This window comes from Dama dama, chromosome 9 (genome assembly GCF_033118175.1).
Source record: "Dama dama isolate Ldn47 chromosome 9, ASM3311817v1, whole genome shotgun sequence".
NCBI classification, from domain to species: Eukaryota; Metazoa; Chordata; class Mammalia; order Artiodactyla; family Cervidae; genus Dama; species Dama dama.
This window is the reverse complement of record NC_083689.1, coordinates 94,669,453-94,694,621: the sequence shown is the minus strand read 5'-3', so window position 1 is coordinate 94,694,621 and position 25,169 is coordinate 94,669,453. Positions and strand designations below refer to the sequence as shown.

Below are 25,169 nucleotides of genomic sequence, written 5' to 3'. Positions count from 1 at the left end.
AAAGGATGAGATGGTTGGATGACATCACCGACTCAATGGACATGAGTTTGAGCATGGAAGTTGGTGATGGACAGGGAGGCCTGGCATGCTGCAGTCCATGGGGTCACAAAGAGTCAGACACAACTGACCGACTGAACTGAACTGAACAGGCCAATTCTATGGGTTGTCTAGGCGATGAATATTACAGAAATGTGCGTACATGCCAGCAATGGTCTATACAAAATGAAGGCTTTTGTTTCTATAAACATTCTGACATTCTGTAATTGAGACCTCCCTTTTAGGTATAAAATTTTTTTTTTCAGATATGTTAGGAAGAGCCTAAAAACATCAGAGGCTTTATTATTTTCTTCAGTAGGAATTATTTTCTGATCAAGCATGCTGCCTGTGAGGGCATTTAGGTCTTGCTACAGTGTTTCATAAATATGGTATTTTTGAACAAGCTGTTTCAAATTACTGACCAAGCATTTAAAAAAAAAAAAAAAACACAATGAATTCTGAAGGATAGAAAATTCCTTTTGAAAGCAAAGGATACCTTCATTCTTTTCCTTATGTAGCTTACATCACTTGACTGTGAGGTGACAAGTCATTTTGAGATAACTTATGAAATCAGATTTACTATTAGCTCGTGAAATAGGTAGTATATTTAATTAATTAACTGTACTATAGAGACTTTTGGCTTCTATTTTCTGGGTACATAAAAATGTCATGCAAAGCTAGACTTATCTTTCCTAGTTTTTATAAGTTATATATTTTTATTTGAATGATTAATTCTAAAATATCCATTTTGTAGAAATCAGATTTCACAGGCATGTGTTTGTTTGTGTCTCTCTGTGTGTGTGTGTGTGTGTATATATATATATATATATATATATATATATCTTGAATTTGCAGTTCTTTAATTAGCAACTAGAGTGACTGGATGCAAACTACAATTAAACCTTCCTAAGGGTGATTCTGGATGCTCTTGGAATTCTAGCTTCCAACTGTCATATAACAAAAACCATGCTATATATATACTGTTCAGTCACTCAGTCATGTCCAACATTTTGCGACCCCATGGACTGCAGCATGCCAGGCTTCCCTGTCCATCACCATCTTCCAGAGCTTGCTCAAGCTTATGTTCATTGAGTCGATGATGTCATCCAACCATCTCATCCTCTCTTGTCCCCTTCTCCTGCCTTCAGTCTTTCCCAGGATCAGGGTTTTTCCCCAGTGATTCAGCTCTTCACATCAGGTGGCCAAAGTATCAGAGATTAATCTTCAGTATCAGTCCTTCCAATGAATATTCAAGGTTGATTTCCTTTAGGATTGACTGGTTTGAACTCCTTGCATATATATGTATATATATATATATATGCAAGGAAAATATTTATTTGATATTAATATTTTAATTTAATTGATTGATATTAATATAAATTAATATTATTTGCATATATATATAAGGAGAACAAGTATTAAATTTGTGGCAAATATTTGTGACAAATTTATTTAATATTGCAGAGTTCTGAAACTATAAGCTTTTTCATTTGTGCTTCTGGTTCCATTTTTTTTTCACCTCCCACATGCTGGGAGAACATATTGCTCAATCTTATACCTTTCTTTTGATACCTTGTACTTGGATGAGAAGATCATTCTGCTATCAAATTTTTACCTATCATATGTATGTGGATAATAGAGAACTTTCTTTTAACCTGACTTTTCTTTTGCTGAATTTAATTTTCAAAGAAAGTCTCTTGAGATTCTTGAAGAGGATCTTGATAATATAAAACAGACTCTTTTTCCTTTTTTTAAAAAAAGCACTTCTGCAACACTTCACTGCTATAGACTTCACCATCTCTAAAGATAATGAATGTTGTTGTGCTCAGTAGTGTCCGACTCTTTGCAACCCTTTGGACTGTAGCTCGTCAGACTTCTCCATCCGTGGGATTTTCCAAACAAGAATACTAGAGTGGATTGCCATTTCCTCCTCCAGGGTATCTTCCTGACCCAGGGATGGAACTCACATCTCCTGTCTCCTGCACTGAAGGCAATTTCTTTACCTGCTAAGCCATCAGGGAAGCCCAATGCATAGTATTATGGGTCAGCTAACACTTGGAAGCTCAAAAGCTTTCTTTGATGCTTTGTCTGTTTTTGATCTCTGAATCTCTGATACCTAGGCAAATATTTCTATTCTTACATATGTTTAATATAATAGATATAAATGATAGTGTGCATACCAAGCAGAGAAAACAATTTTAACATGATTTTCTTCTTTTTCTTTCCAACAGACTTGATGTCACAACAATTTTAATTTGCACTGAGAACATGTTATGGTCAGTTTGCACATCTGTACAGAAGCTTTTGAATCCTCATGCATATGAAGATGATAAAATTTTTAAAATTCATACCCACTGTAATAATCTCTTCATAACATTAGTTATTCTGACTTCACCATTAACAGAATTACACCAGTAAGTATCAAATGTATTTTCTTTTTAGCTACTATGGTATATAAAATAATGTGATTTCATGCTGCTTACTGAATTGTGTGAAGGAGCAAGTAGAAATTTATTGAAGCGCAGTTTTGATATTGTGAGTTGAACCATTTTACAAAACTAACTCTAACCAACAGAGGTTTCTTCATTCTTGAAGTTATTTGATCCTAATAATGTGGTATTTCTCTATTGATTGAGCCTATTCAGTTGATAAGGCTCTAATACAAGCAGGAATGTTTTGAGCATCATTATTTGAGTTGTTTAAATTCTCAAATTTTATTCATGGATTGATTTGTCTATGAAAAAATAAATCATATCCCAATGGCTTTATGCTCCTCTTAAAAATACCTTTTAATTTGATATAAATGATTTTCTCTAATAAAAAAGATTTTTTAAGTGATTATAAAATGCTCTCTAGTCTAGAAGAGATATAGTGTTTCCACTTACTCTGCCATAGATTTGCATTTTGCATAGTGTTGGCATTTTGCAACACTAAAATGTTGGACTTTAGTGACTGAGCTAGTAAAGGCAAGTGGAAATAGGAGTAAGTAATTATTTTTTAAATGTTGAAATATTTACTTAGCTAAACAAGTAAGATTCAGGGAAATTAAAAAATTTGAACTGCTTTTCTGGTTAATTTCATTCAAATTTGTAATATGATAAAAGAAGTTAGAGTGAATCTTATAATGAAACATTAATATACTTTTGTTTAAACCCTCCTCCAAAATAGTCAGTTTATCTTAAAAGGTTAAATATTGCATATTCTTAGTTTCTTGGATAGTAAAAATTATACAGACTTCTATTTCTTAAGATAAACTTGACAAAGTATTTGTTTCTGTACCATCCTGGTAAAGGCAATATATAAATCTTGATTTTTGGTAAATTTTGTGTTAGAAATTCTAAAAGTAATTAACAAGTTTTTTCAAAATTTCCCTGTAATTTTCACCCACTCTGACTTTCAGCAGACCCATTGTTTACAGATTGCTTCTTCTGGAAACCTTTCAGTTGAGATCTAATTTTAGAAATGGAGAATTCTTTCAGAAAGGGAAAGAAATAATGAGATTAATTGCCATAAATTTGGGATTATATGCATAATGGTGCATAATCACAAAAAGCTCAAGTTCTGAAGCCCATAATAAATCCTAGTAAACTAAACTGATTTACCATAGATGAAAAAATTACTATGCTCTTAGTTCAGTGGGTCATTTCATCTAAGGGGAAGGCCCTGTGAAAATCAGGAACAAAGTTGACAAATTTCATGGATTGGTCATGGTGAGCAATATTGAATTTCACGGTCTGTCACAGATGAATAGAAAAATTTTAACCCCCCAATGCATTTGTAAAGCAAATAAATTATTATCAAAGGTTGCATATTTTAATAATGATAATAATGTAACATACATTCATTATTGTTAACCTGTGGCCTTTTGATCCATTTTTAAACAACTCTGCAAGTACTCAGATCTCTGTGATTTGTGCATTAGATATTGCACTGTAACCTCATTCAACAAATTTAAATTGCTAATTTCAACCAGAATTGCAGAACATTTTATACCAAGCACTGCCTCTGTTTTTTTTTTTAATATAAAACATAGATGGTGGTTTTCCTTTAAAGCATGAATAAAAGTCTGTATATACTTTCATTTTTTATTATTTCTCAGATCATAAAAATTTTCATAGATTTTATCCATTCATGTTGTTATAAAATTTATGATTGCTTTCCTAGAGTATAAATCTAATTTTTAAAATATATTTTGCTTTCTATTGACAAAGGAAATCTACAGGGCAACATGTTCCACACCTAATAGGAAAAAAAAAATGTGTGTGTTGCAAGAACTATATTGATTTATTTAGCTTCTTTTCACAGCCAAGATATGAAGTTGTCATATTAGCATTTCGAGAAAAAAATTGTATATCTATCTCACATTTAAAAATTAGGCTGTATGCTTTGAGGAATTGGTTAAAAGTAGCAATCAGATGTTGATAGCATTGAATTTTTATAAACTATGCCTGACATTTGTCACTCTATGTGATATGCCTTTTTTGAAGGTGACTGCTTTTATTCCAAGTAGTTCTGACAGATAAACTGAATGTATTCTCGTCTCTGAGCTTAGCATAGGACTACTAAATCCCAGGGCAGAAATATGATTTTTAAATCTTTTCGGAAAGAATGAAATGTGTTTGCAAAAACGTGTGTCCTTTTTTAACTCTCCTTTGTAGATTTCTGTTAGAATGTTGTAAAAGGAGTACTTTAGGTTTGTCCTCCAGGGAAACAGACCTGTTGAAACATAAAATATTCACCGTATATTTTCCAAAATGCTTATCTCTGTGGTTATGCTTATCTTCTTTTATAAAGGCAGTCAGGCTGCACTTTCAGACGTGTACTCAGTGCACATACACACACATACGCAAATAGTGGTTTCATGTATTACATTTACTTGCACAGAATGTTAGTTTTAGTTTCTAGCTAGCAAATTAAAGTTAATTTTTAGAATTTTAGGTAAATACAGTTTAGTTTCAATTCATTAAATACTGTTGCCTCCTTAGGCCCTATGATTAAGCACCAGGATTAAACACAGCTGTCACATCAGGGAGCAAGTTGAAATATTCACCCTCAAGTATTATAGGAAAGTCTGATAAAATTTTTAGTGTTGAAATTGAACATTATATATATTTCCAAATGTTTTGATTCATCCTATAAAAATTAAAAGTGGAAACTTTTTGAAGGTTGATTGTCTCCAATGTTACCTCATCTAATAACATGGGAGAATGAATTTCAGTGCAAGTTTACCAACATGCCAGGCAAAGGCTGGGTCATCAGAAATAGGCCAGAATGTTGATCCCTGGGCCAGGGATCAGCAGACCTCTCTTTGGGGTTCATTTGTCATTCACATGACTTTTGAGTCACTAAATTCCACGGTATTTCAGTGCTTGTTCTATAGTTTGGTTTCAAACTGGTGCTAGGTGTTTGAAGGTTAGCTTGTTTATTTCTTTAGTTATTTGAAATTATCTCACTGTCCCTAATGAAACAGAACATGTTGGACTAAAACTTTTTCTTTCATACCTCAAGAATGTCTTTTGCACTGGAAACAGGTGTTCCTCAAAGTGGTAAGCATAGGGGATGCTCATGGACAGTGTTGAGCATCATGGTCATATGACACAGTAACTTTACTCTTAGGTATGGACACAAAAGAAATGCAAACATATGCCCATGCAGAGATTTGCACACAAGAGTTCATAGCAGCATTTTTCATAGTAGGACAGAGTGGAAAGAACCCAAGTGTCCCTCAGCTGGTAAATAGATAAACAGTATGTGGCATATCCATACAGTAGAATATTATTCAGCCACTAAAAAGAAATGGAATACTGACAGATGCTACAACAGGGATGAACCTCAAAACCTGCATGCTGAGTGAAACAAGCCATACACACAGAATACGTATAGTGTGAATCAACATATTAGAAACTTCCAGAATAAGCAAATCTATAGAGACAGAAAGTCAGGCTTCCCTGGTGGCTCAGTTGGTAAAGAATCTGCCTGCCAATGTGGGAGACCTGGGTTCAGTCCCCGGGTTGGGAAGATCCCCTGGAGAAGGGAAAGGCTACCCACTCCAGTATTCTGGTCTAGAGAATTCCATAGATGGTATAGTCCATGGGGTCACAAGGAGTCGGGCACGACAGAGTGACTATCATAGAGACAAAAAGTAGATTAGTGATTGTCAGGGGCGGGAGAGGAGGGGAGAATGGGTTTCTTTTGAACCTAATAAGAAAATGATATAAAATTAGATAGTGATGAAAGTTGCATAACTGTGAATATAGTAGAAATCATTTAGTTATGTACTTAAAATGAGCAAATATTGTGGTATGTGAATTATATATCTCAATAAAGTTGTTAAAAATGAATGTGAACTAGATGGAAATAGAAACAAAAATATGTAAAATGTGTTTTTAAAAAAGTGTCTGGCAGAATGAAAAAGGATCCAGTAAACAGAGTTCATTCTCTGAGCCATTTTGTTTAGATTAAATGGCTCCCTTTGTACTCTTCCATCTAAACATTATTTTTAAGGGAAATATCTGTTTAAAAAAAACAAACTAAACTCAAATTGCTTTATGGGTGGTCTTAAAACAGTAAAACACTGGTAAACAGCAAGTCATTGCTTTTGAGGAAGGCCAGTACCCTGAATCTCTAAGTAGCTGGTTCCTGCCTGGTACTCTAGGATCAAGTCTTGTTCTGATTCTTCACCATATGTCCTGTTCTCAATCTACCCCTTCGCTCTGTACCACCCAAGACTGACTTCACAGATGGCCCCAGAAATTCACCCTCCTTTTCACTAAGCAAAGTCTGACAATATCTTCTGTTTATTCACTCCTTTAAAAAAAAAAAAAAAAAAAAAAAAACCAGTATTTACTATTTAGGAAGATCCCCTGGAGAAGGGAATAGCAGCCCACTCCAGTATTCTTGGGGCTTCCTTGGTGGCTCAGATGGTAAAGAATCTGCCTGCAATGCAGGAGACCTGGGTTCAATCCCTGAGTTGGGATGATCCCCTGGAGGAGGGAATAGCTACCCATTCTGATATTCCTGTCTGGAGTCCATGGACAGAGGAGCCTGGTGGGCTACAGTCCATCGGGTCTCAAAGAGTCAGCAACTAACTGAGCAACTAACACTTTTTTTAGACCAAACATTAGAGTAGTCATTTTCTAACTTCAGGTCATCATTTTCAAACCTCAGAGAGGTATTTTCTATCTTGAGAAACACAAGCCAGGGGCAGGAGAAATGTTGGAAGCCTTATTGTACTCCAAGTATCTTACTTTGATTTCTTTCACTTAATGACAAGGAGCTAGTAGCCCTGCTTAAAGAAAAAGCAGTGACTTTGAACTATGTTTAAATGGTGAAGTAGATTGAATTTGGTTATCTCTACATGGGCTTCCCTTGTGGCTCAGCTGGTAAAGAATCTGCCTGCAATGCAGTAGCTGCTGCTGCTGCTAAGTCGCTTCAGTCGTTTCTGACTCTGTGCAATCCCATAGACGGCAGCCCACCAGGCTCCCCCATCCCTGGGATTCTCCAGGCAAGAATACTGGAGTGGGTTGCCATTTCCTTCTCCAATGCATTAAAGTGAAGAGTGAAAGTGAAGTCGCTCAGTCATGTCCAACCCCTAGCAACCCCATGGACTGCAGCCTCCCAGGCTCCTCCGTCCATGGGATTTTCCAGGCAAGAGTACTGGAGTGGGTTGCCATTGCCTTCTCTGGCAATGCAGTAGACCTGGTTTCAATTCCTGGGTTGGGAAGATCCCCTGGAGAAGGGAAAGGCTACCCCTCCAGTATTCTAGCCTGGAGAATTCCATGGGATTGCAAAGAGTCAGACATGACTAAGTGACTTTCACTCATTTACTCATATATTCATGGTTAGTCAACTATGGTTTTAGAGGCATCAGAAGGACTCATGTATCCTCAGTTATCTCAGGTATTCCAGTGTTATCACAATAGTTCAGTCTCAAGCTAATTCGCCTTCTTCTGAAATGTGGTCTTCTCTTGTTATTTTTACTTATTGAGTACCTCCAGTGGTAGCTACCGATGATACCAGACATTTGACCTGAACCCTCTGCCCCTGTGGAACTTGCATCCTTGGACTTCCTCACTTCCATCCTGGAGATTTATTTCAGTAGCATCATATCATGAGACTCAGCCTCCTGGGAGGGCAGTCAAAAGCAGGGTGGCACAAGAGAAGCATAAAACCCAGCTAACTCTTTTTAGCGTATCAGTTTACCCCAATTTTGATATGCATTGGATTTATTTTATTCTAGCAGCAACTGGCTACATAAGCCTAAGGAGTCAATCAGTGTTGTTAATGAGAAATTGAAGGAAGGCAACATGTGTAGATGAGGAAACCAAAGAGACAGAATCTGGTATAGTGTGATCAACCCAGAGCCAGTATGATGTTAATGATAGAGAAGGGATGTGATGTTGGAGGCAAGGCAAGGCATTTCCCCAAATTTATCTTTTTTCCCTTTAAGAGGCTGCTAATTTGGAAAGCTGAGAAAATGTATTCTACTGCAACCTGCAGAAAATTACCTGTTTTTAAAGGAGTATCCACATTTGCAATATCAAGATTCTTTAATGTCTTGTGAAGAATATAATTCTGTTGCTCATACAGTTGTATTTTACTCTCCACTATGAATTATTTAGAGCATCTTCTATTTTAACTGTACACCAAGACATCATTAGAGGTTATCTAATAGCTAGATCATCATTTCATTTTCCCATGGAGGCTTGTGGGCCAATTTTCACCCTGTTATACTCTCCAGAATAATGAAACTAATTTGGGATCTTGCTGTGGAATTAAATGCTCATACAGATCCCACCTCCTCTGAGACCATAAACATCTGCCATAACATTTATTATTGCCAAATAACCTTACTATTACCAGTGCAACTGTCAGTGGAGGAAAAGAGTTTAGGGACTGGCAGAAATGTTCTCGGAAGTATTGCATTGCCAGTGGTTTGTAGTCTAAGAATTTTGGCACCAAATAACCATTTTATTATTATTAGATCCTCCATTATTTTTCCTAATGTTGAGGATACAACTGTACCTAGACAATCATTTAGAGCGCTAAGTATTCCATGTCAGTTCTGAGGTTGTAGACCTTCTCGAGAAGTATTTGCTACAGTTGTTACCATACTGGTATTACTTGACGTGTGCTGAGCCCTTATGATGCACAAGGCACTTTGCTAAGGGCTTTGTATGCGTCATCTCAATCATCACACTTGCCAAACAACATTTCGCATCTAATAAAGAGCCCACCCAAGATTCCAGCCCAGGATGTCTGGCTCCAGAACTCCTGCACATACTCCGGCAGGCTCATCTGTGATCTCCTATGACCCTCCCCTTGGGTATGGAGCAGGCAGCAAAAAGTGAATGTAAAAGGACAGGTGGTGAAGTCCTAACAGGAAGCAAAGCCAATAATGGCAGAGCGAACCCAGATTTCTCCTTTTGTCTTCTCCCTTATGCCGCCTCCAACCCCATGTCATTAGGGAATGAATATTGTTAATTTTATTAGTTTCATTTATTTTTATATTTGTCCCATACACATTATCTCCTCTGCTTCTTACTTTGGTTTAGGACTTTTCTTCTGCCTGGTTTACTGAAATATCATCTTTATTATCTCCCTTCCTTTAGCCCTAATCTTCTACCATCAACTCTCCTCACTAGTGCACGCGTGATTTTTCTAAGATGTAAAACTGATAAAACTCCTATGCCATAACCGTGATTTCTCATCGCTAATACATAGTCCAGGCTCTTGAGAAAAGCATGTCTTGGTGTCCTGACCTAGGCTGTGCCTGTTTCTCTGGTTCACGGTGGAAGGTATGGAATGGAAATAGGACAGCCTCATTTTGAAGCCTACTTAAGGAATTTTGTCCTATCTGAAATTTAGTGAGAAAAAAAAAAAGGCTTTCAAAGAGGAGATGATCTATTAAAAGTCTAAAAAAATGTCAAAGTATCTTTAATTAGAAGGTGTTCTACTTGGCAAGACCAACAGTGGAGAGACAGATCAAGTTTGGGAATGTGAGGATATGAGAGGTAGGAAGTAGTGCTCACTTCGGCAGCACATATACTGAAGAAAAAAAAAAAGAAGTAGGAAGTAGGATGCAAAGACAGGGGTGGGTTTTCAAAGTGGAATTCCTTTCTACATATTATTTGAAAAATGCTATTGCTCTTGTACTCTAGATGAAGAGAGACAGCACCACTTCAAACAATTCCATTTCTCAAATACTCCCAGTTGTAACTCTTTACTCTATGTAGGCAGGCAAATATAGTTTTCTGTTATTATAAATATTTTATTATCCAAGCTATCTACTAAAGATTTTATGTAACAAATCCTTTCTTATTACCTCAAGATTTATTGTTGAATTTGGGCCAGCCTAGAAAAATGTTATAGTTACTTCTCCAAAGGTAGCTGTAGACCAGTTATTCTGGCCAAATTGTTCTAATTTTGAAATCACCGTCCTGTGTTTTACAGTTAAATTCTTCTTTATTTGCCTTCTGTAAGCCCTTAGGAGCATACAGAGTCAATTATAAATTATCATTAATTGTTTAATATTTATAAATCATTTTAAAGAGTAAAAAGAAATAGCCTTATGCTAATCATTTTTACATTATTGAAGCAAAAATGACAAAATATTGACATTTATTAGGTTCCAGTTGAGGGAGGGAGAAATGAGTGATATTCATTTTACCATTTTGATACATTTTTTATAAATTTCATAATGTGAATTTTTTAAAAAAATTAAATGATAATGGCATCATCATATCTTCCCAAGTGTAAAGGTTGTTTCACAGAGGCCTCTGTGTTAAATTATAAATACCGAGTGGGTACATTTGTTCATTCTAGCACAATACTGTTTTGTATAAAATCAGTAACTTTAAATACTAAGAAAAAAAATGGGTTTTGATGGTCTTAGTAGTTAATGTTTCCTGTATATTCTGAAATAATGATTTTTATTTCTCTAGGACTTTTCAGCATGGCCTGGGCGATTCTTCTTCAGATTCCTTGAAGCCAGTTTTCAAGCAACCATTACATTGGCTTTCTTGCATAACACATTTCTACCCTTCTTTACTCAGGTGAGAGCCTCTAAAACCTATACCATCTATGATTCTTTGATTCCTTTGAAGTTTAATAGAAACTCTTATTCATGCAGGTAAAAGAACTTAAAAAACTTACAAAAAGAACTTAAAACTTTTTGACACTACACAGGTAAGTAAAGAGTGTATTTCTTTTTTGAGCCCAAGAATCCAAGATATAGGCCTCACAATCATGCTCCTAACATAGCTTTACTAAAGTGATAGAGAAATGTGAATTTTTTGGAATTTAGTTTTTATTTTAGCTAATTGTCTAGCCATTTAAAAATTCATTCTTGATCTATGACTGGGGATGTGACAGTTCTCCAACTAATTGTCAAAAAAAAGAAAAAAAAAAAAGCAATAATCTTGGATAATTCATGTAACTCACTCAGAGCCTGAGGTAAAAGTTGAGAGAGGAGTAACTTTTAAAATTATGAATAGGGTCTTTCACTTTTATTATTTAATTAACGGCATTTAAACATAAGAAAAAGCATTTAAAGCATGAAATGTACTTCCAGAGTAATCTGATGACATTTTGTGGCATTACGTGTAATGTCAGTTTGAGTCTTTGCTGAATATATCATTGGAAAGTCCCTTTCCTTGGTATCTGTGAATAAATATATCATGTAGAACTGAAGGAGATATTGTTAATTCTTGCACATTCTTGATTCACCTTGGAAATACACTATTAGTGATCTCACCATGTAAATGGACTGACTGTATTTCTCTCTTGAGGAACACGAATCCCACCTGGAAAAAGAGGGTAGGAAAACCTCTTTCACAAGTCTCTATAGACACAGTAAACGTAACTGCTTACCTGTTGTGCGCCTGTCCCCATGTACATAATGGGGAATCCAAGATTAATGAGATATTTATCCTCCTACCTTCAAGGACCTCAAAGTATTGTTATTTCACTTACATATAAAACATTTTCAACATCCCTGAACAATTCCTTATGACTGATCCCATCAATTCCTTATGATGAAAGCCGTTAATACTCTGTCATCTCCATACACTGCAGCTGGCATGAAAATATACTCTTATGTCTTTGAGAATTAAATAACTGACTTTGATATACGTTACTGCAAACACCTGAAGGAACTGGATCTTTTACAATGTGACTTAAGCAAACAGCATGTGTCATTGTGATGAGTTCTCAAACTTCTAAACATACTTGTTCTCATGTTATTATCACATTTGCTTTAATCTATTTTTATTACCTGCTTTTATCTTAACCTGTAACCATTGGAGTTACTTCTTTAAGCATAGCTCTGTAAGAATTCCACCTCCAGGTTTGTTCTGTTCAGCCATCTAGAGCCTGGGGTGTCAGAGGGTAAATGGGTCTATCTTTCAAATGCCTCTTCATGTAACAAGACTTTTCTTTATTTCTGCTTGATTATAGCAAGCTATCTTTACTATTATTTTCACAAAAAGATTAGAACATGGTGGTAACTACACAGCTCACAGTGGAAATGCAACTGGATATAAGTTTTCTGGAGGGCAATATAATAAACTGTATCAAAAACCTTAAAAATATTATGGCCCTTTATCCAGCAATTCTATTTCTAGGAATCAATCAGAAGGAATTAATCAGAGCTGTTGAGAAAGTTTCATATGCAAGGATATTCATCAATGTATTATTTGTGAAAGGAAAAAATGGAAATGAATGTTTCACAGTGTGCAATTAGACAACTCACTTATGAATTAGCCATGTGATAGACGACTGTGGAGTCATTTAAAAGGTTGGTTTTGAAAAATATTAAATGGCAAATCATTGCAATTTATAGTTATGGGAAAACTGCAGCTTAGTAATGATGTAGTAATCAAAGCCAACCCAGGCTTTAGAGTGATAACTCTGAAACTGACATGCCCAGTCCTTCATGTACATTATCTCTTTCAAGCCTCACACCCAGTCTGTGAAGTCTGCTTTCATGGAGAGTAAAGTGATGTGCAGGTAACAACTTTCTGAAGAGAGCAAATCTGGGAGGCAGACTCTGAAACTAGGCTTGTCTGCTCTTAAAGCCCAAGCGCCAGACAACTGCCCCTCCACCATTCAAAGGGAGGGTGATGTTAACAGGCATTTAAGAAAAACCTAAGATTGTCAGTTATTCATTGTGTAAAGTATCTTTTTATGGTTCGACTTGCAGGAGCTCTGATATACTTACCTATATAGTGTTTACCTGAAGGAGGGATCTAGTATAAAATTCCCCAAACTTACAGGTTATGAGAACCCCTGTTTCCCAAGGGATGAACAGTTATTGGAAGATGGGACACAATTGAGAAGTGATGAACATACCGGCTTCCCAGGTAGCGCTAGTGGTGAAGAACCCACCTGCCAATGCAGGAGACACAAGAGACATGGGTTCCATCCCTGGGTGGGGAAGATCCCCTGGGGGAGGGCATGGCAGCCCACTCCAGTGTTCTTGCCTAGAGATTCCCATGGATAGAGGCGCCCAGGGGGCTTACACTCCATAGGGTCACAAAGAGTCAGACATGACTGAAGTGACTTTGCACCCACACACACAAACTATGCCATACTACTCTACACATAGCATGAAAATAGGATGTATAGAAAAATATTGAAAGGATGTATAAACTCTACATTAGAGAACTTTTACTTTATCTTTATATGATAGGATTGTGATCGATTTTCATTTTTATCTGTGCATTTTCCAAATTTCCTATAATGAAAGCAGCTTAATTTTATTAAGGTAAAAATAAATTTTTAAAGGAAAGAGAAACCTCATTTTTTGGAGTTCTTTGGTCCACATGTATTACCCTAGAGCCTTTGTACAAAGGATTTCTAGCTCTGGGCACTTCTTTACTCCAGCATCCTGTGTCTGGCTGTCCATATTTCTTGAGCTAGCCACCATATTACTGGAAATCCAGCATGATATCCTCAGTGGATCCTTCTTTTCACTATTCCCTTGTTCTCTCAGCATGGTGTCCTTTCTCTTAGGAGCATGCTAGGCATCCCTGTCCTTCACCTCTCCCAGAGTTTGCTTAAACTCATGTCCCTTGAGTCAGTGATGACATTCAGCCATCTCATCCTTTGTTGCCCCCTTCTCCTCTTGCCCTCCATCTTTCCCAGGATCAGGGTCTTTTCCAATGAATCGGCTCTTCCCATCAGATGGCCAGAGTATTGGAGCTTCAGCTTCAGCATCAGTTCTTCAAATGAGTATTCAGGACTGATTTCCTTTAGGATTGACTGGTTTGATCTCCTTGCTTTCTAAAGGACTCTCAAGAGTCTTCTCTATCACCACAGTTCAAAAGCATCAATTCTTTGGCACTCAGCCTTCTCACATCCATACATGACTAATGGAAAAGCCATAGCCTTGATTATATGGATCTTTGTCAGCAAAGTGATATCTCTGCTTTTTAATACACTATCTAGGTTCCATAACTTTCCTTCCAAAGAGCAAGCATCTTTTAATTTCATGGCTGCAGTCCATTGAGCTCTCTGTTGCGTGTTCCTAGTGTTTTATCATCCTCAGTTGATTCATCCCCATAGTTCTTTTAGATCCAGTCAGTCTTTCTCTCCAACACATCACAGCAACCTTGGTCCATTATTATTATGGACTATTTTTACTATTATTTGATATGTTTTATATTAAGTACCATTCTCGGAGAAGGAAATGGCAACCCACTCCAGTATTCTTGCCTGGAGAATCCCACAGACAGAGGAGCCTGGCGGGCTACAGTCCATGCGGTCACAAAGAGTCGGACACGACTGAGTGACTGACAACAACAACAAAAATACCATTCTACTGCTCAAGAAGAGCCTCCGCCTCCGCCTCCGCCTCCTCCACACCGCCTGGCTTGTTTCCTGGAGGACCCAACACTCTTTTCTGCTCCAGTTCTCAGTCTCTTCTCTTGTCTTTAAGACATAGTTATTCTACAGTTTTTACTTTTACTTATTGCCTGTTCTTACTTCAGACTCTACTACAAAGCCACAGTCATCAAGACAGTATGGTACTGGCACAAAGACAGAAATATAGATCAATGGAACAGAATAGAAAGCCCAGAGATAAATCCACGAACCTATGGACACCTTATTTTTGACAAAGGAGGCAAGGATATACAATGGAAAAAAGACAACCTCTTTAACAAGTGGTGCTGGGAAAACTGGTCAACCACTTGTAAAAGAATGAAACTAGAACACTTTCTAACACCATACACAAAAATAAACTCAAAATGGATTAAAGATCTAAATGTAAGACCAGAAACTATAAAACTCCTAGAGGAGAACATAGGCAAAACACTCTCTGACATAAATCAAAGCAAGATCCTCTATGACCCACCTCCCAGAATATTGGAAATAAAAGCAAAACTAAACAAATGGGACCTAATGAAACTTAAAAGCTTTTGCACTACAAAGGAAACTATAAGTAAGGTGAAAAGTTTTTGGTCTTTTTTTAAATCTAGTTTTCTCTCCTGAAACGCCTTTGGTTCTCCCTTTTGCCTTTTTGAATTCCCCACACAAGTACAGGATGAGCCCCTCTACCCTGGCGTCCTGACAGTTATTCTCTCTAACCTTCCTATATAATCTGCTTAGGAAGACCTGATCCACATGATTTATGACCCAACCTGTTCAGAGCAGTGGTACAGTCAGAGGAACCCAGGATAGCAACAAAAGTAATTTTAAAATAGCTCAACTTACTGATTTGCATCTGTCAAGCATTGCAGTAGACATTCCTAGACCACCATCTTGTGACCTTAAAAATTTCACCTTTCCATTTCCTCACATGTATCAACTGTTTCTGTGTTTTCATCCCTCAAATTAGGCTCTAAACTCCATCCCTCACCTTAGCAACTAAAATGAGCTGTTCAGGGAAATACATATGGGTTAAATAATGAAGAACTGAAAATAGATTGTCATTTTTTTTTTTGAAAGGGTGAGGCTGAGACAAAATATTTAATTATGATGCATCTTAGGAATTTAATCACCTATTTGCTTATTTATTTACAGCTGTGCATTGTTTCAGAAAGATTTAAGTTGACTTTTAACAATATTAAGTATATTAAGATAATGAGTTAAAAGTAAGTGAGAAGGAGGATGCAGAGCAAGGAGCACATAAGACTGAGACTTACAACAAGAGTTACAGATGCATAAATAGCTGTATGCACCGTTAATTTGTCTATAGGATTTCTAGAGAAAGCCTATGAAGTATGTAAATGGGTAAAAATAGAATTGTTCGTGTTCTTCTAGAACTCTTGAATAGTTTAGAAGAGTTTACTTTAGGGAAAGTATATGTATTTTCAAGGCAATAAGTAAAATGTACTGTATTCATTATCCCCAGCAGTAGTAGACTAGCAATGTGAGTTGATTTAGAAAGGGCAATCAGTTTCATCCCAGATTAAACTAAGGCATGTGGGGAATATATTAGTCTCAGGATTGGTACTAGGACAGCATATTGTGCTTTCATATAGATGTTCAAGAAAAAACATTATCTTAGTCAATTATACTATTGTTGCAGCATACTGTTTTTTATTTATTTTCCCAACTTTCATCATCTATGGTTCTTTAAATATTTCCAAATACTTTTCAGGTCTTCCTTAGCTAAGTAGGTCATAACCATACACTGAATCCAAGTAGCATATAATCAGTGTGAGCAAACAGTCCATTCATTTTACACTGCTCATTTTCTGTTACGATGACAACATGATGTTTTGATTCATGGCCAGTCCATTCTGAGCTGTAGATATTTCTTTCTACTATGCTTTTGTTTTCATTATGGTTTTACTCAATGCAATCCTGTTTTGGATTTATATCCTTTTTTTCTCCTGCCTAAATATTAAGCTACCTTTAGCTTCGTTATACTATATGCTATGTGAGTCTTTCCGTTTGTGCAATTTACCAGGTTGTATTCATTTCATCCTTTCAATAAATGCATTTTAAAATTTTTTTCCAAGTAAGGCATGTGCTAGGTGTTAGAGGAAAAAGATAGGCAATAAAATTTCTCTGTCTCCTTTGCAGGTTTATCTACTTTGGCCTCGCCATTAAAATATTGAGCATCTTTAACATTCTATCATAGAACCTTTTCTAGGTGAAGTCACACATGCCTGTGGTTTCATGTACTTTTAATTGCCCCCAAATCCGTATCTCTAGTTTTAATCTCTCCTAGGACTGCAGACCTACTAATTCATGTGTGTGACTCATACATGAATGTCTTCTTCAGATTTATACCTAGTGAACACAGATAGACCTCAAGCTCAGTATGACCATATTTGAACTTAGGAAACTCCCCTCCCAACTGATCCTCTTTTATTTTATTTCCATTTTGATTCATTGTACCTGCACATGGTTGTATAGAGGCTTCCCAGGTGGCCCTAGTGGTAAAGAACCCACCTGCTGATGCAGGAGACATGAGACATGGGTTTGATTCCTGGGTCAGGAAGATCCCCCATGGAGGGCCTCATGGCAGCCAACTCTGGTATTCTTGCCTGAAGAATCCCATGGATAGGTGTCGGACACGACTGATGCATGGTTAGAATGCATGCACACACATGGTTGTATAAGCCAGAGACCAGGAGGCATCCTGAACATTTCCCTCTTTTTCTCCTACGAGATCAAATTCATTACTAAGTCTAGTTCATTTTAGCTCCTAATATCTGCTATCCATAGTGCCACCCTTGCATTAGTGCTTCGTCTCTTTCCTGACTGTTTCCTGACTATACCTCTGTTTCCTCCTGTATATGTTGATTCCCATTCCTAATATTCTCTAAACTATAGCCAGAGACTTCTCAAATCCAAAGCTATTTTCAAAACTAAATGTTATCCTTTCACACTTAACTGTTCACTACCTTCCCTGAATTCCTCTTTATCCTTCAACATGCATACAAAATTTACCATGGCCTGTAAAACCTACATAGATGTGGCTCACCCATCTTTGCAACCTCTTCTCATATCACACTACCCTGTGATTTTTGCTTTTCATGCATTAGCCTTTTTTACACTTCTTTGTCACAAAATGTTCTTTTTTGCCACAGGATCTTTGCACATGCTTTACCTTACTCTGAAAGGCCTTCTTCCTCTTTCACTTAGTTATGTCAATGTATCTTCGTCTCAGCTCCGGTGTGACTTCTGTAAGGAATCTTTTCATCAACCCCAAAGACTAGCTTACTTCTTACTACATCTTCTGATAGCATCGTTTGCTTTTCCTTGATTGAGTTTTCATAGTTGTAATTTCATCTTTGTTTGTATGACCATTTAAACTATATATGTTTTCTGCACTAAATTCTGTAAAAATCGTGACTGTTTGTTTTTTACTTACTGTTGTGTCTCTGTTGCTTTGTACCTTGAAATCAGCCGGCAAATATTAGTTTACCGAATGAGTGGATTAAGGAACAAATGAGTTATTGTAGTATTGTTCCAGACAGTACCACTTTAAATGGTATATTTAACTCTTTTCAAACCTTTGATCTGAGTGGTAAAGCTCAGTGATGGGAAAAATGCTCTATTGAGGAGGTGGCTTCTAGTAACCTCGGGAGTGAACATCTGGGGAGGAGGACAAAAGAGAACTTTGGTCTCCCAGCAGCTGCTGTCAGGCTGTTCCATAGCACTGAAGAAAAAGGCTTAGAGAACTTGTACTCTGATGAGATGCCAAGCTTTGACATAGAGCCAACAGTCAGGGGAGAAGTAATGAGAGATTTTTGAACACCAAAGCTCTTACATGGCTGTTCCACAGTGTGGATGGACAAGCAGCTGGATCTTTGAAAGGATTTTCAGAGAAAAAGCCATGTTTGTGGAGCAGTTATTAAAAGACATGAAAGTGTCAGATGAGCTGGGTACTTGATGTAGCTAGATATTTCTTCATATCTTTCTTTTTCTATTGTGGCTTGAATGTATTATATAAAAAAGAATATAGCAATGGAGCCAGCAATGAGAGGATGCTGCTGCTGCTCCTGCTAAATCGCTTCAGTAGTGTCCGACTCTGTGCGACCCCACGGACGGCAGCCCACCGGGCTCCCCCGTCCCTGGGATTCTCCAGGCAAGAACACTGGAGTGGGTTGCCATTTCCTTCTCCAATGCATGAAAGTGAAAAGTGAAAGTGAAGTTGCTCAGTCGTGTCCGACTCTTAGCGACCCCATGGACTGCAGCCCACCAGGCTCCCCCGTCCCTGGGATTCTCCAGGCAAGAGTACTGGAGTGGGGTGCCATTGCCTTCTCCGAATGAGAGGATAAAAGACAACTGTAGGTTTTCGGATTAGTCAGGCAGGTTTGCAGACTTGTATAGTTCTGTAATTTTGGAAAGTTAAATAGCTTGTATCTTTGTGAGGAAATTGAGACATAAATACAATACGAGCACATCAATCCACTTGAAAACAGGGTGCGATACCATGGTCTACTCCTCACATCTTGCCACATTTTCTTCCCTTAGCTCGTGAGATACTCCCATGACAGAGTCATGAAGATTTAATTAGCTAGATGCCTACACGGCACCCATGACATAAGTGCTTACTAAACAGTCATTCAGTGCTGCTGTGTTAGGAAAGAACTATCAGAAAGTGGCAAATCTTATCAGCTATCCAAACATGTTAAAAGCCAACTCGAAGTGTGATAAAGTAGAAAGAATATTGAACTGCTTTCTTGTGGGGTCTCATATCAGAAGAGACCTTTCTTGAACTCCTCTCATAAGGTATTTATCTGATAGACCAGGATCAATAATAGTTACAGGACCCCAGAGAGGCAACTCCTGGTCCTCTAAAAGGATGGCTGAGTGATTCAGTAGGGGCCAGTGCCTTTGTGCCTCAGGTGCTAGAATAGCACTTCTGGGGGGGTCCAAAAGTAATCGTTTGCATGAAGTATTGTTTTTAAAGTTAAAATTAGATTCTCACATGTTCTTTAGAAATAAGATACACTAACTTGTGTAACTCTAAAGTGTGGAGCTGGGGCAATGAATTTGGGGCACTATTATATCTTTGGGTGATTTTTGAGAAAAAGGGTCATCCCAAGTGAAAAAGTTTAATTTACTGAAATCAAGAAATAATTCAGGTCCTTACGGGTCATACACCTGTTCTTTAAGTTGTGTGCCCATTATTGTAGATACCATAACCCTGAAAAAGTGAGACTCTCTAAGTGTAGCCATCTACCTCAGTGGACAAAGTTATTAAAAATCAAAGCAAATCCTATCTATAAATGTGCAGGTGAACCCTGTCTTATTTCTATTTATTGAATCATCTGTAACTATAAAGATCATAGAGACTTGGCTATACCCATTATATAGATTAAAATGTATGCAAGCATTTTCAATGTTACAAGTACATATAATTTGTACATTCATGATTAAAATGATGCAGAAAATGTTTTGGATTTTTTATCTCCTCAAGCTTTTTTCACAGGTACTAAAGAGAAAGATGAATGAAATAAAGAGAAAGATGATAGAACTGCTCTTAATATTTGTTTTAACTTATTTTCCTAGAATGATTTGGAAGGATTAGTTTTGGAAAGGCAAAAGTAGAATGTTAATACAGCTTTTCCTTCTCTGCTTTCATTTTCCTACTTTAGGGTTTTTACTATTGGTTTCTCTTTAGTTATGCCCTTGCCTTTGTTCTCTGAATCACTTAACTTATGGTCTCTGGTATAAATTTGACCCAGTAATCCATGACAGGAACCATCTGGTCAAAATCAGTCCCTAGATACCTTAAATAACATGGCTCCAATTTGGGAATCAGCCTTGAGACCACAAACCTGAGTTTGGGTCAAAAACATGGTATCCTCAATCAAGGAAGCTGAATAGAGCCAAACGTCCTCAAGGCTGAAATTACAACGTACACACCAAATACTAACCAGGTTGAATGAAAGGAACACAGTAGTAGAATAGCCATGGATTTTAAAGTCAGAAAAACCTGGGTTCAAAGTCCAGTTGCCATGTTTATTAGCTAAATGTCCTTGCTCTATTTTCTCAGTATTCCTGAAACAAACACTGAGATAAATCCTAAGTGTCCCCATGTATATCTTATTTTCTGTTGTTGTTCAGTCGCTCGGTTGCGTCCGACTCTCTGCAACCCCACGGACTGCAGCATGTCAGGCCTCCCTTTCCTTCACTAAGTCCCAGAGTTTGCTCAAGCTCATGTGCATTGAGCTGATAATGCATCCAACCATCTCATCCTCTGTCGCCCCCTTCTCCTCTTGTCCTTAATCAATCCCAGCATCCGAGTCTTTTCCAGTGAGTCAGCTCTTCATATCAGGTGGCTAAAGCATTGGAACTCAGCTTCCATATCAGTCCTTCCAGTGAGTATTCAGGACTGATCTCCTTTAGGATTAACTGTTTTGATCTCCTTGCTGTCCAAGGGACACTCAAGAGTCTGCTCCAGCACCACAGTTTGAAAGCATCAATTCTTTAGTGCTCAGCCTTCTTTATGGTCCAACTCTCACATCCGTACATGACTCCTGATGTCTTATTTTACATTTCCCCAAGAAGCAGTCCTCGAGATAAGGATTGAGGTGGGAATAGTTTATTTTCTAAGTGGAAGAAACACTCGATGGGAGTAGATGAGACAAAGAGAGAAAGACAGCAAATCAAGAGCAGTGTAATCATAGGAGTAACTGGAACTTAAACCTCCTGGGGAAATTCTTGGAGCCAGTGTGAAAGGCATCTCGCAGAGTTATTCTGCCAAAGGAACAAGGATGCTGAGGAATTTGTTAGAAACTTTCATCAGTCATTGGCTGAAGGCTACTCTGGAGGTGTTAATCTGCTGGCACTTCCAACCTGCCTTGCTGGAAGGTAGAGAAATGCAGATTCTGACAGCATAAGGCAGGTCAGTGTCAACTGAGTGGGAAGGGCAAGGGGACGTGCGGACACTGACACTTGACCTAAACCTTGTACCACTGGAATCCACTACTCATTATTTAAGTTCTCCGGACCTTGTCGTTGATTCTTCCCGGTGTGATGGCTGGTGGAAAAAAAACCAGAAAGCGGTTCAATGTTCTTTCTACTTTATCACACTTCGAGTTGGCTTTTAACATGTTTGGATAAATGATGAGATCTGCCACTTTGTGAAACGTAGTTCTTTCCTAACACAGCAGCACTGAATGACATGCTTGAGTTAATGGGACAAGCTAGCGTGTCCCCGGCTGTCATTATTCCTGAGTCTGCAAGTTCTCATCATCATTACATTGCTCTACCACTTATTCTGGCTTCCCCTCCCCCTCGGTCATCCCACCTGTTGAGTGTGTTGCCTACCTAGCACAGACACTGAGGCCCTCCTCCTTGAGATGCCGAACCATGACTACCATTCCCTGATCAGAATGTGGTTACTTCGGCCACCTACTTATGCTTGTGAGCAGTCATGAGAGCATCATCTCTTGACTCCCTGGTGAATCCCTTGGCTTACAAATATACTCCTCCCTGCTCCCCATGTGCGGTCGCGACTCTAGCTCCTCAGTGATAGTCAGAGTTATCACCCTTACCGGTATGACCTTGCCTGCTAGACTACTGGCATGGGAATCCAAAAATAACCAGATGATGGCAGGCATAACGTTACGTTTAGTAGAATTCTTCATGGTCCCCTGGTAGAGGTTGCATTCCCCAACTCACTCTACCATAGACACCAGGACCTCCACTTCCCGAGACACTGTGGGGAGTTATGGAAATGGAAAACATAAATTCCCAGTGGATAATCAGGAGCTCTGGTGAGAAGGTGGCTTCTAGTATCCTTCGGAGAGAACTCTCACCCGTGGCTCCTGGATTCATGTAGTTTATCTCTTAGGGACGTGGAACCATATAATGGCTGTTCATTTAAAGTAAATATCTAGTCTTGAAAAACAGCACCCAACACCGCTCGGTTCTATCCCAAGCTGTGTGTTTCAGGGTCCGTTCCAGTGTTGCCCTGTTCTGACAGCTTCTGCATGTTTTGTATATAATAGGGGCAGTGACCCCCACGGTCATGTGACCTGAACAGTGAGGCTGCTGTGTTCTGGTCTGACTTTACTACAGAGTCTTTTCTTACCCTGTGCTCCATGCACAGCTGTGGTTGAAAGTCAAGCCATTGTTCACTTATGCGTCTAACATTTTTAAACTTTCTACTGCAGTGTGAACACGTGCTAAAAAATTGCCGAAATTGCAAGTGAAATACTTGACGTGCTGTGCGTAGTCGCTCGGTCATGTCCAACTCTTTGCAACCCCATGAACTGTAACCTGCCAGGCTTCCCCATCTACGGGGCTTCTCCAGGCAAGAATACTGGAGTGGGTTGCCATGCCGGCCTCCAGGGGATCTTCCCAACCCAGGGATCGAACTCAGGTCTCCTGCAATGCAGGCAGATTCTTTACCATCTGAGCCACCAGGGAAGCCCAAGAATGCTGTAGTTGGTAGCCTATCCCTGCTCCAAACTACTTGATACATTTTCATAAAATAAACACACTCAAATACAACCAAGATTTTTCATAGCGATTCCATAATAATAATTTGTTAGTTTCATAAACGGGTAATTTTTGAGCCCCTTTATTGCCTGGATTTGAAAGAGTTCTTAGGCCTCTTCATGCCCAGGAATGCAGCACTGTTTAGAGTATAAGCCTGATATAACCCAACCATAAATTTGTCCTGTCTGCTAATGTAGGGTTTATGAGTTCCAGTGGATTTATCAATTCTGTTCTCTTCTTTGTATCATAGTGGAATTCAACATGTACATATTTGATACATATATAAAAAAATTTCCTTTTCTGTCATTTTCTGTGAGGCTCATCTCACTTTCACAGCTCCACCAGCTCAGAGGATGAGGGAACATATGCTTCTCCATATGCCCAGTGCAGACTCCTCAATGCATTTATTACTCGGAGCTCAGTGACTGAGGAATGTTTGTAATCTTTTATTTTTTTCTTATAGTGAGTCACTCTACTGTACATTTCAAAATCTGTGATAAGTGGAAAGATCCAAGAACTGAGGTACATTTCAACAAACAGCTTCCCATCTGGTAAATGAGAGGTTTTATTTATAACCAGGTATTCGGATACCACTGTATGAAATGACATTCAAGTTATTTTGCCTTATTCTGTGTCTGAACGGCCTGAGCAAAAACATAAGCCTCCCTCCAGTTCATTCTCCATACTGCAGCCAGGTCAGGAAACTCATCTGCCTTAAAACGCCTTAACAGGTCCAAAGTCTCCGCCTTGGCTCCTCCATGAGCTGGCCCCTGTCTCCTTCTTCAAACTGTCTCTCAATTATCCCCTTCCTTTTCTAAACTCCATCAGACTGGATGTTCCAGTTCATTAAACGTATCCTTAAAGTCAGCACTCAACTCAAGCAAAACAGATAGGTAGGAAATGTTCAAAAACTAAGTCAGTATTAATACACAACTTACAAACAATTAGCGGCTTTTCATCTACCAAGCAAGTTTCTTGAAGTCAGCACTTGGGGTTTAGGATGGAAACAAGGAGAGCCATTGGGAGGATATGCTTCAATATTTCAGCCCAAGGGGCTCACCAAATGTGTTCTTCCTTTGGTGCCACATTTGGAATGACTGCAAGAACCAGCCCAACCTGAGAATACCTGAAGGAATTCAGAGCTGATGAACTGCCAGGCTTGCTTCCTCTGGTCTGAGAGCTAAATAACTCCCTGCTTTTCTCTTTATTGCCCATCCAGGGCACAGGTTTTCCTGGCTAACACTGCCTCACCAGTTACTGGGGGGTTTCTGTGACTTGAGTTAATGTTATCAGAGTCTCACATGGGAAGCCTGAGCTGGTCCAAAGTTCAGGTGATTTTATGCATCGTAAGGTTGTGAGACGTTCCGAATGCCCAGCCGAGTCAAGGGGGAGATGTTTTGAAATTTCATTTTATGTCTTTAAATGCTCTCACTTTTGTTTAAGCTAGCATTTTGGCAATGCATCCTCTCTCTCTTTTTTTTTAAGAGTTTGTCTATTTATGAGCAGATGAGTCAATCAGCTCATCAACATTTACAGAGCCCTTAAACACGCTTAGTTCTTTGGTAGGAGCTTTGGGGTATAAACTAAGTGTGCCCCTGAGGCTTGGATCTGAGTGGAGAGATAAAGCATTTATTGATGAAATAATAAAGTGCTAAAATCTGTATGCTCTGCTACCCATGCCCCAAAAAGCACTGCCTTCCACAGCAGTTCTCAAACCC

The 25,169-nt window shown here is 38.3% G+C and overlaps 1 protein-coding gene across 1 annotated transcript in view; it reads left to right on the top strand.

Annotated features, from left to right (window-relative positions):
• Positions 1-25,169, top strand: part of KIAA0825 (KIAA0825 ortholog) — a 423,771-nt gene that overhangs the window by 151,955 nt on the left and 246,647 nt on the right. The window contains exons 12-13 of the mRNA XM_061152014.1: positions 2,268-2,450; positions 10,980-11,090. Of these exons, the coding sequence (XP_061007997.1) occupies positions 2,268-2,450; positions 10,980-11,090 (294 nt within the window). The remainder of the gene's footprint in view (positions 1-2,267; positions 2,451-10,979; positions 11,091-25,169) is intronic.